This window comes from Lygodium microphyllum, chromosome 24 (genome assembly GCF_053477565.2).
Source record: "Lygodium microphyllum isolate KBCC chromosome 24, Lygodium_microphyllum_v1.1.10, whole genome shotgun sequence".
In the NCBI taxonomy this organism is placed as follows: Eukaryota; Viridiplantae; Streptophyta; class Polypodiopsida; order Schizaeales; family Lygodiaceae; genus Lygodium; species Lygodium microphyllum.
The window spans coordinates 119,951,483-119,963,922 of NC_141158.1; the positions used below are offsets into that span (position 1 = coordinate 119,951,483).

Consider the following 12,440-nt stretch of genomic DNA (forward strand, 5'->3'; position numbering starts at 1 on the left):
CGCTCACCCTCGAAACCTGGAAACGCAGCCTTGTGTTGCAATGAAATGTCCTCTTTAGATAGGTTCAACCCTCAGTTGGTCCATCTTCACCACTCTGATACCAAGTCAGAGTACAGCGATGCGAAAGCGTAGGACAAAGACTGAGAGAGAGAGAGAGAACACAGAGAGGAGAGAGAGAGAGAGAGAAAAGGAGACAGTGTAAACGCAAAAAATCTATGGTGTAGTATGTTGTATAAGAGTGCAGAGATACACAAGGGGGCAGAGGAAATATCTGCATATGTCTCCGACTTGATGACCCCAATCTCCATCAGCCCGAGCACAGTCTATCTCAACCAACAAATCTCAATATCGGAATCTAAATAATGAATGCTGGAGTGAGCCACGAAACCGGCTATAAATAGCCGAAAAAATAGGAAATAATTGGAGCAGGTCGGCTGCATTAAATACAGCCAACTGCATTAAATTTGACCGACTGTACCAGTGTCTTGCCGTACTGCTGTCGTGGACTGCCGTATTGCTAACGTGGAGCCTGCTGTCCACCAACCTGCTGACGTGGAACCTGCTGTTTGCCAACTGTCCAAGAAATAACTATGTAACAGTTTGGTACATGTGATGCACATGGCAATTATTTCATGGTAATAGACCAAGAACCCTGAGTATGCAGTCGGTGTCAAAGGCAAAAGTTCTAATAAGTTATGCCTAAAATCTACTAGGTGGTACTCGGTATCACATTTAGGCCTAGACCAATTTATTAGCTACTAATGTTAGTGGTGACATAAGAGACTAGGCATTAATTAATTAATTAATGCGCTAGTCTAAGGGTCAATAACTACTCACGGATACTTGAAAGACAAATTGGCCTAGCCAATTTAATTATTGGCTAGTGGAATAAATTTTTTAATCAATAGAATAAGTAGTAAATTAATTTTTAAAATTAATTTGATAAGTTGGATAATGTTGAAAAATGGGATTAAAACGCTGCCACTTGGGAAAACTTGCCCATACAAGTGGAAAAAACGTCTTTAGGGGCTAGTGGAAGTCTATTCCAACCGTTGTGAGATAGGAGGAGCCTGTTAGAGAGTAAGGAGAGGCTGTTGATGTGATTTGGAGCCTTCTAGGAGCATGTGACAGCAACCCAAGGTCCTTTTGGTGCAGATGGCAGCATAGAAGAGGGGGCAACACTCTTTGTAGTGGCCCTAAGTTGTAGGTGACACCTTCTACGGCTGTTCGAGCAAGGCAGCAGTAGCTTTTTACTGTTTCTCAAAATGAAACTCTAAAATTTCTCTCTACAACATTCTTTCTCATTCCCCAACCATCTCTCAATCTCTACATATTCCACCAATCTGAGCCATTAGAGAAAGAGATTTCAATCCATCTCTGCAGTAAACCCTTATTTACAATAAAAATAAGGGTTTTGACAACCACCTCGGGATGTGTGCTCAAAATTGAGGGCCTAGGACTTAAATTTCAGCAGCTAAAATTGAGAAATTTCAAGGAGATTCAAGAGGCCAACCAACCAATATCAAATTTAGGGCTGAATTTATCTTTAAAGGAGAAGGGTGAAGGCCAATCCTCTAGCAAACCAAGGGGCAAATTGGCTGGAGGCTTACTGATCAGTTTTAACGATAAGAGGTACTTGGATTAGTGGAGGAGATAAAAGGATCTCAATTGTACTCCATTCATTTGCAATAAAAGTTAAAGGAATACCAAAGGGGTGTCAGTTGTGGGGCCAACAGGTTGTCCAATATCCAAGATTATATAGTAAAGTATCCATTTCAATTTAGTAAATTTTTTTATTGTTGTAATTAAGTGCTTAGTTAGGTTATTTACCACACTATCCAAGAAGGAAGATTGGTTTCATAGTTTTGAGCACTAAAATAATTATTAAATTGATTTTCGAAATGAATATTATAAAAAGTAAATTGATGAGCTGGATAATGCTGAAAAATGGGATTAGAAAGCTGTCACTTTGACAAAACTTGCATGTACAAATGGAAAAAACGTCTTTAGGGGTTGTAAAAGTTTATTGCAATCATTGTGAGATAAAAGGAGGCTATTAGAGAGTAAGTAGAGACTACTAATGTGATTTGAACCTACCAAGGATCAATCCTACAATATGTGACAGCAGTTTGAAGCCTTCTAGAAGCAAGTGATAGCAACCCAAGGTCCTAATGCAGATGACAGTATACAAGAGAGGCAAGCAATCTTTGTGGTGGTCCTAAGCTGTACATGATAAATGGCTCTTTGAGCAAGGCAACAAAAACTTTTTCAGCATTTCTCGCAATAAAACTCCGAAATTTTTCTCTCTAAAAGATTCTCTCATTCCCCAACCATCTCTCAAGTTATCTCTTCATTTTCCAGCAATTTGAACCATTAGAGAAAGAGATTTCAATGTATCTTTGTTATAAACCCTAATTTACAGCAAAAATTAGGTTTTGACAGCCGCCTCAAGATGTGTGCTCAGAATTAAGGAGAAGGGTGAAGGCCAATTCCCAAGCAAACCAAGGGGCAAATCGGTTGGAAGCTTGCTGATCAATTTTGATAGCAAGAGGCACTTGGATTAGTGGAGAAGGTTAGAGAATCTCAATTGTACTCTATCCATTTGCAATAAAAGTTAAAGGAATACCACAAGGAGCGCCTATTTTGGGACCAACGGGCTGTCCAATATCCAAGATTATATGGTAAAGTATGCATTTCAGTTTTTCTAAATTTGTTAATTAATATAATTAAGTGCTTAGTTAGGTTATTTACCACCCTATCCAAGAGGGTGATGATTGCTTTTATAATGGTGATGATGATGAGCAAGGGAGAGCTCTGACACAAACAGAGAGAGAGAGAAGGAGAGAGAGAGAGAGAGAGAGTTGAAGGTGGCTGCTGAATTTGACGTGTCAAATGTGGTGTAAAGGCTCGAAGAATGATAAGCAGCTCCCCTTTTTGCTTTAGAAAAAGGGGTAGCCCAATGGAGTCCTTTCAGGAAGCGTGTTATGAACACGTTTTCATTTTCACAAAAACCCCACTTTTGGTGAGGCCTGTGAGATCATCTCAATGGCCCTCTTGACTAGTTTCAAACCCCCTAGCAAAAACTTAAAACTCAAACACAGAGAGAAGAAACTATAGAGTGAATAAATGTTGTAAATGAATGTAAGAGTATATAGATGCCCAAGGGCAAAGCAATGCAGTGTCGAAGAGTAGCATCCACCAGAGACAGATAAAAACACAATACCAATCATACGATAAAGTACAAACTGATAACGCAGAATATAGTTAGGGTTAGGGTAACTCAAAGACAATGAACACAAATAATAATCAAATGAATGACTACTGAATATACAATGCTCATGCAACAAACACACTATGCAAAGAGTAAATATTGTACCACCACCTCCTGTATCTGGAGGATTAGGATAGGGTAATGAGCTAGAGAGTGTGTTCTACTCCGAACGAATCTAGAAATGTAGCAAGGCAACCTCGGGATGTCAAACACCAAGAATGCAACCAAGGAAGGTTGGATCTGATGTACACGGCAGTACAAAAGAGAGAAAGACTAAAAACGTAGGAGAGGAGAGAGAATGGCGAAACGCAAGTAAGGAGAAAGAAAACAGCAAATCGTAGCCTGTTCAGACTAGACAACAGCTGCAAGAGAGAGAAAACTATTAAATGCAGCCAGCAAATGCTGGGCAACAACCTAAAGGAGAAGACAACAGATGAGGAGAGAGAAAACCAATAGGCGACAGCTCCAAACAACAAACACAAGCTGGTTGATGATGTGGCAAGCTGGCGACAGCAGGGAACACCAACAACGGCAATCAGTTGGCTGAGATCAACTTCAAACAGTGGGTGAAAGACTGGAAACACATGCCAAATTGTTGTGGACAGCAATGGCCAGCTTAGACCACGATGTCCTCCACATCCAGGGGGTGGACAGCAAGCTGAAAGACCTGAAATCTGCAAAAACGAGATTGAGAGAGAGTGTTGGGCTACATGCCTATTTATAGAAAGTTTGGGGCACCCAAATTAGGGTTTTGCATGTGAAATACAATAACTCTCTAGGATTGCATTTCTTTTTAAAATAAAAGATTTGCTTCATTCATTAAGCATGTTTTGGGACTGTTTAAGTCAAGATAATGCATTTTTAGCTGAACATGACCAGTATTATTTATACTTGCCAACCTATTTATTATTTGTCTGGCCACTAGCATATAGGTTTACTAGTCAGACCAATCTAGCACAATTCATGTACCAATCAACCTTCAATTGCAAGAAGTTACTACAGCACTTCGACCATCAACCAGTTTTCCTTCCGCTCTCTTGATCTTCTAATGTGTGTGCATCAACCATGCACGTACTCTTCATCTTCTTCTAATATGTGCGCATCAACCATGCATGTACTATAAGTTCTAGGCAACTCGTTACAATTTTGACTTGATTTTTTGTGTTAAGCCAAATAAGAGCATAGGATAGACATAACCCCCATGCACATAGAGAGGACTAAGAGAAAGTATATACAATTGTCATGTAATATGATCTCTAATACTTCAAATATGTAAGAATGATAAATACAAAAGGAAGTGAGTGTGTTAGGTGAATGGAAGTGAAGTGCAAGACAAAGTAACATATCTATGTGTAAGAGGACTAAAATGAAAAGAGGAATGATTGCAGCCCTCTAGCAAACAATGGACAATTAAGGGATAAGAGACCTATGAAAGGACCCATAAATCTTTAACCCAAAAGATAAAGCCAGTGAACATTTAAAGACTAGCGCGTATTAAACTTCATGACTTCAACCAAATAAGAGCATGCTGTGCCTATAATCCTGCATTTTTGGCAATACTAATAGAGATTGTCAGCATCCAAAAGCAGCTACATGCCATTGTATGATGCATTCAGCTCCTGTGTTGCAGCTGGAAGCACACTTTTTTTATGGTTTGCTTTAGCACAGCAAGCTGTTGGAAGAATACCTTTAGCCATTTCAGTCGAAAATTGCGTCCATAGTGAGCAGTCCCATGAGCATACTTCCAACCTCCCCCACCAACAATAACTCCGATCTTTGACATCATCCTTGCACATCCCTATACATAGCAAGAATGTTTAAGAAACACCAGTCGACACAAAGACATTATGCTGCAGAAATTTCTGTGTCTTACCTGAAAATGGCCTGTTTCATTGACTGAAAATATGAGAATAACATTATCGCAGGAGTCAAAAGCATCATTGAGCTTTGCCTCATTATTCCGATGAGTTGCCCACAATCCCCTTGCAACAGAAAGTTCCAAGTTTTCACGATTGCTGCTCTTCACAATAAAGTACCTATTGACCAAAACCAAAAAGAATCAATTTGCTTTTGGATGGAGATCCATTAGTGTAGGAGGCTTTGGATGCAAGAAACCAAACCGCATCCCAAAGACTTTTTCCTTTCAAATAAAGCAGAAGAAAGTCCAACGCCATACTTCTTTCAACTTCTCCGATCTCATTCCCCTTAGTAAACTGTCTAAGGACTTTTTCCATATAAGCAACCCATAGAGACAATAAACACATTAACATTGCAATTATTGGGTTCCAATTGACACATTAATTACACAGCTCTCTCATAGTATCTATAAGCCTGGTTTACTTTGACAGCATAAGAAAAATAGATGGTGGTTTTTGCGTGGCCAATTTAATGAAAATATCTCCGGTTGCACATGGTTTCATACACTTCTCACGCTAAGAAGCACCCTAGTTTTTACTGTTGTAGCTGGGTTTGATACATCCAAGACTCTAGTCGCATTTGGTGGTTCGAAGAGAGAAAGAATTGTGAACCAGAAACCTATCAGTGCTGAGGCTAACTGCTCAAGATTGGAAGAGGTCTTTTTCACATTGGGCTATAACCTGTAACTGCAGATTCCGCCAATAATATTTTAGACTACAAATCACATGGCTCACTATTGCGTCTCCACTACAAGTCAAAGCAACATTCACCATGAAACTCTTGTTATTATACCTAGACCAGCTTATCTAGCAGTGGATAGTCCCATTAACTTGATACTCCAATACATCAAAAAGCTTCTAGAACTTTGACTGGAGTGCATTTTCTCCTTCATCATCCAATATCAAGTGCTACTACTTACAGTCAGCAGACAAGCTTGAATCTCCACATGTAAAAGTACAGTAATTTTACACACCTTGTAACTCATGAAGGTCTCAATTATCTAGAAGTCAAGATTGGACGGTACATAATTCTGATTCATGCAGCATTGATTTGAAATCACAGTTGAATGAATCAACACCAACTGCCAAGACTTTTAAGCAAGTGATAAACCAAGAATAATTCAGCTCCAAAAGTTTGCATGCCGAGTAATATTGACAAGCTTGAACTTGACATAGGTTATGTGATAGGCATACATTTCACAACAAACAAGTGTGTCATTGTCATGGATCCCACAGAGAAACCTCTTCACATGATAGATCACACATCCATCACAGTACATCTCATATCATACATCATATAATGGCATGTGTCAATACATAGTTCGGGTTTCAATTTTTCATTCACATAGTACTACGGTTTTTGAATAATGTACGACTAGTATGGCAAACTCTAGTCCATATATACAAAAGCATAAATGCTTACACAAAGTTCACAAATCACCCTTTTGCACCACAAATAGGACGTGCAACATATGCAACAACATGTTGCCCTTTGAATAATTAGTTGGCCCAGCTGCACAAGAGCATCCACTCATGTAGAAAGCCACAACATACAAACAAGTCATCGTAACTAGGAAAGGCCTTGCTAAGCAACAAAACCATCTAGCTAAAAACTTGTCAACTACTTGTGTCACGGTGGTTGGATCTTTCATTTTTGCTTGCAACCTCTCCATACATTAGCAAGTGTGCAAGCTAAAGAAAAGAATCTAAGTCCAACCCTACCAAAAATTCAAAATACAAGATATACAAACAAAAGATCTACAATGATAATCAATAATACAATAGACGAGCATTAGTGCACGCACAGCACACACTCCCTCTCCACATGAAGAATCTACTAGTACAAGAATTTGAACCTCAATATGTAAGTAACTTGTGGGATAATCGATGAGAAGTAGGCCTGCCTATTCCTTTTCACATTACTTCCAAACACTAATTATACAACATAAAAACTAATCTGAATCCCCAAAAACAATCAAGCCTTACCTGGAAGGATACCCTCTTCATTTGTTGACCAAGCCAATTCTTTAACAACATTTGAAATACTTTCCTATCCTCTATTACCAACAATCACAAAATGCAATGCACATTCTAGCACAAATTGGGTCTCCAACTACTTGCATGCGGATCACAAATGACTCGCAACATAAATGCCCAAATTTCGCCTTGAATTGATGCATACAAATCAGCCACTCATAGACCCACAATCTCTTCTATTCTGCTATCCACTAACCAAGTTTGCACCACCAACTTTCTTCAATCACAAAACCACGCATGCAAACCCTAATTCTTGCAAGTTACACACTAAGAATAGCAAATCAGCAATCCACAACACAATCAGATTCAAATAAAAAGCTCAAGTCTCTAATCTCCTTCACAATATGGCACATGTATCAAGCATAAATGAGAGAGAAGAAGCAAAGGAGAGAAAATTCTCCAGTTTTGACTGTCAAACAGTGGCCAGCATCAATTTCTCATATGGAAACATGTCAAAATCAGACAACTTGCCCCTCATCATGCATTTAATGCAGTCATCTACATCAATTGTTGCTGTTCAGCCAAATCTAGCAGCCCAAAACTAGTCACCTACATCAAACACAGTAATAAATGCTGTCACCAGCTGTTGAATAGCATCCTGGAGCTGTCCCTCATGACCTGCCTACTTGTATCACTTGCTGTAGCAGCCCCTGTCTACGCAGGAAATCAGCTTGCCCAACAGCCTTGGGCTTCGGAATCCTCTCCAAATCAGATCACCTTATTGCCATGGTGCTACAAGAGTTGTCCCTCCCTCCAAAACTAAAATCTTCCGCCTCAAATCTACCCCAAACACCTACACACGCAGACACAGCCTCTAGACTTAATTTCCAGCCAAGAATAATTAATTAACATTGGGAAAATTACATATCCAAGCCCAAACTCTGGCCATGGCCCACCTCAATTTTAAATTTATAACCTCTTTGAGCCTAAAAGAATTAAAACTTTCCACAAACCTTAGTACATGACATTATATCATTTAAACCCCTGACAGGCCTAGTCCCCCATGACACCAAAAGTCATTTCCAAGGGGAAACTCAATGTCTCTAACCAAGATCTATCCTAGGTACTCCACTAGCACCTATCCACAATCGCTTCTACTGATGTGCCCCACTACCAAAGCTAGGATTATGAAAAAATGTCTAGCTTAATCTCATGAGTGCACAATTTACGTGTCCCAACTTTAAGTGTCCAAAGAATATTAAGTTCAAAATTCACATCCTCATGACAAAACATGTAATCCTACCACAACATCCAAGAAGGATCTTGAAATACAGAGCATGAATTCTAAGGTTGAGTTCACAAATGATCAAGATGGCATGCAAACTAGCGACAAAGCATGCCAATGGTGGAGCTATTTGGTGGACAAGTAAGTGGCAGTTCCATAATACATAATGATGTTACCACATGCCTAGGTGATGTGTCAGAAGGAGATGTGTGGAACATATAAACATAAAGCAACTTGTAGATTTCCAATAAAAAATGTGGCTTGAATAAGTTTATACAACATGATCAGCGGCAAACATGTCTCTCCTCAACTGCTCATTGCATGCTCATCACAAATCCTACTACTAAGACACCATGCGACAATGCTTGAGACAATGCATGACACATTCACCTCAGCAAAAGATTCTTGAATGAGTATTAATGTTGGCACTTAAAATGGCTGACTGAGTATGGAGACACCATAGCTGGAAAAATAACATCAATTGCCTACGAGATGTGGCATCTGCCACTAAGCTAGGAAAGTTAACATGCATACAACAAACACCAACCTTGTTCAAAGAACAACTAGGTCCCTTCCTTTATAAGGCCATAAGACAGGCCTTATAAAGATCAAAGTAGATAAAAATCCTACCCCTAACAAGTTAAATGTCAACTTTGCCAAACTAAAGGATCACTCCTGAGAAATCTGTTCCATAATAATTTTTGAAGGCTCATGGAACATAAATCTGATGTGAAGTGCTTCTTGTAACATTTCAAAGTAAATACCTGATTCTGAGACTTTACATGTATAATTTAGTCTCATTTAACTATCACATGGGCCAAGTGCAGCACAATGACACGTCTGGATACTTCATGATATATATAGAAAAGACATCAGCTGTTATCCTATCGCATTTGGGAAAAAGCTGCATTCTTTGCCTACAGAACAGGCAAGTAAAAATGCCTTTTGAGAAAGTATTTTGAACGACAATCAAGAAGTAGCAGTGGTCAGAAAGTAAGAAGAGCGAAGAGCATCATATAGACCAAAACAGACAACTTTGGTCAACAATTGAAACCAAGCATTCTAAAAGCTGGAAAGATTGTCAAACCAAAAGCAAGTAGGATCCAAGGACAGATGTACTTTACTACCTCCATAGAAACCTGGTCTTTGACATGTTGGGAGGAGGAAGTAAACAGACAAGCACTAAAAGCGTCCAATGCATCCAATGATCACTGAAGTAGTCAGCCCAATGTATAGTTTACAATACATTCAATCAAACCATCATTAATAATGGCCTCATGGGAAGCTAAATAAATACGCAACAAATCCTTAGGCCAACCTCCTTGTTGCAAGCATCTTAAGTACCAACAGAAAAAATACTAAAAGCTTTGGGTAGGTGTGCAGTGTACTTTCTCAGTTGTGCTGAACCAAACACTACGATTCAGCACTCAGTCAACTTGATAACTTCGTATGCATTTCCCAACAACATCCAACTGAGAGAGGAGCACTCCTGTCTTAGAATGTGGAAGCTGCTGTGAATATTTTCCCATGAACAGTACAACTTCCTTCAGCGTGTGATAATGCATATTACCATTCATTAACACTAGCAATTAGTGAATGGGGTTCTAATATCAAAACCATCCATAACTCTTCCATTGCATGTAAACAAGAAAACTTTCAAACCACTTCCATAAGGGAAATAAAATTACATAAGAACAAATACTCTCATCATCCGATTGAATGTTGGGTTTCTTGGTATACATATACAATCGAACTCCAATCTAAAGATGTAATATCATGTCTACAAGATGAGGCTGATAACCTCCTCTCACTCATATACAACCATATACAATATCTTTACAGGAAACTTTTCTGAACACTGGTAGAATCACACTGCAAACAGTTGTATGTACATAAAGCACAGTATCCTACATAACAGTAGATGTCTACATACCCACCTTGAAAAACCCTGAGGAAGTGGGGAAGAAGCAGAAACAAATGTTTGGGCCTGGCTTCCAGTGCCATTCGACAATGTTTGCTGCACAACAGGTTGTACTTGAGCTTGGCCATACTCTGCCTGCTGCTCTAGCCCTGGTGGCCGTTGCTGCATCGGCGGCAGTGGTGGTGGCGGGGGAAGCTGCACCTCTTCTTCCTGTTGCTTCTGCTGCCGCACATCTTGTGTTGGCAACGGCAGTGGTGGTGCAGTCTGTGCATCTTCTCCATTCACCACTGGCTGTGGTTGAGGAGCTGATGGAAGGGGTTGCGCTGCATCTTCGAGAGTGTTGTACCCTTGCCTTTGAGTCAAGTATCGACCATTCTGACGACTTTGACCAGATGAAGACCGCAGCTGGATTTTCTGCAAGCTTTCCTCCAGAGGAGGGAAGGGCCCAGGAAGCTTCACGTGTCTATATCTGCAATCAGGTCCGTTCGGACAAAACCCTAGTTTGAACCTGCCAATAGCAACAGTGCTTGAGATACTACCCATATGTGATCACCAAAATTAAATTTTCTCCGGTTGGGGAACAAAAAGAAAAAAAAGGGTTGCATTTGTGTGTGTGCTTCTTCACAGAGATGTCTGTGAGGCAAATTGTGCCAACCGTCAAAGTGTGGCTGGAAGCCCAGCTACGCAGGGCATTGGGACCATCAAGCTCAGTCCACTGCTATAAATAAGTACATAATCCACAGCTAAATGGGTAAACTTTGATAGGCTAACAATACCCTTGGAAGGGACATCATCCCTTGCAATCTTTCGAAAATGATAAAAGAACATCCGAAACCAAACTCACTAAGTTACCAAGATTCAATGACATACATGTTGCATTCTTTGACATCCTCGTAAGAGTGCTTGTAACCGCAATCAGGTTCATGACACTCTCCGTATTTACCAAAAAAGCGGCAAATAGGCATTCGGCTTTTATCCAGCTGATGCAAAAATCCGCAAGCTTCTCCTTTCATGCAAAGCCCTCTGAGCCAGTGCCGGCAGACCGTTTGTCGGAAATTCCTCCGGCTGCCCTGCCCAGCACCAGCAGCAGGGGCGCCGCCTGTTGACTGCCCTAAACCTGCAGCAGCGACGGTGGAGATGACCTGACCTCCAGCAGAAGGGATCGCAGCATTGGCTGCAACAGCAGCATCAAGGCCGCCCTCGAAATCGAAGCTGAAACCGCCATCAGCGTCCTCCATTAGGTTATAACGGACCCTGAGAGATTCAGCTCAGCCCTTGAATGGCAAAGACTGAGTATATTCCATGAAATTGCAGCAATTCTTTAACCTGCAGCGAGGAGGCACACAGGCGCAAACGCCAAAGAAATAAAATTGTGATCTCACTAATCGAGGTGCGCCAGGAGCAAAGGTATTGGGTATTGCCACGGTGTGAGAGATTACCTGGACAATCAATGGGTTTACTGTGCGCGCGGCAGAAAGCTCTCTCTCTCTCCCCGATCGCTGACGCCTTTTAACCATGGTTCGAACGCGGTAACCTGTATAAACTGCGGCTATTTTCCCTAGGTTTGATTAATTTCTAACATTGTTAGACAATGCAGCTAAGAACGACCATAATGCTAATGATAATGATAATAATATATACTAGCTGGCCTCATCGGCCAGGCCCATTAATCCCGTATCATTTGGTTTGAAAACTTGTGAAGCTCCTCCGAATTCGTTGTATGTATACTTTTTATATCACTTGTGTTCAAGATCTATTTATAAATATATTTATTTATGAAATTTTTTTAATAAAACGTAACTCTTTTCTATTCAATTTGTAAGTAACTTTTTTATATTAGACTTTTTTTATATATAAAAATAGTATTTTAAAAATTCCTTATGTTGAACTCACGTGATACATACATATATTTATGATTGATCTCCCAGGGAAGCTCCCGAGTAGTCTATCTGTGGATATATATGTGCACATGCTTAGATTGTAAAAGAAATTCATGATGTAACCCACAACCCATGTCAACACATAGCATTTTATGAAAAACACAGTCAAGTTCCATTGTATGCATTTGAT

At 40.0% G+C, this 12,440-nt stretch overlaps 1 protein-coding gene across 2 annotated transcripts in view; it reads right to left on the reverse strand.

Annotated features, from left to right (window-relative positions):
- CPSF30 (cleavage and polyadenylation specificity factor 30) overlaps nucleotides 1-11,962 on the reverse strand; it is a 34,431-nt gene extending 22,469 nt beyond the window's left edge. The window contains exons 1-5 of one of the 2 annotated variants that reach the window (XM_087665269.1): nucleotides 11,810-11,962; nucleotides 11,241-11,696; nucleotides 10,387-10,878; nucleotides 5,145-5,307; nucleotides 4,959-5,069 (exon numbers count right to left, since the gene is read on the reverse strand). In XM_087665269.1, coding sequence (XP_087521395.1) covers nucleotides 4,959-5,069; nucleotides 5,145-5,307; nucleotides 10,387-10,878; nucleotides 11,241-11,608 — 1,134 coding nt within the window. In that variant the 5' untranslated portion in view covers nucleotides 11,609-11,696; nucleotides 11,810-11,962. The other variant, XM_087665268.1, reaches the window with a different exon arrangement.
- Between the last annotated feature and the right edge of the window lie 478 nt (nucleotides 11,963-12,440).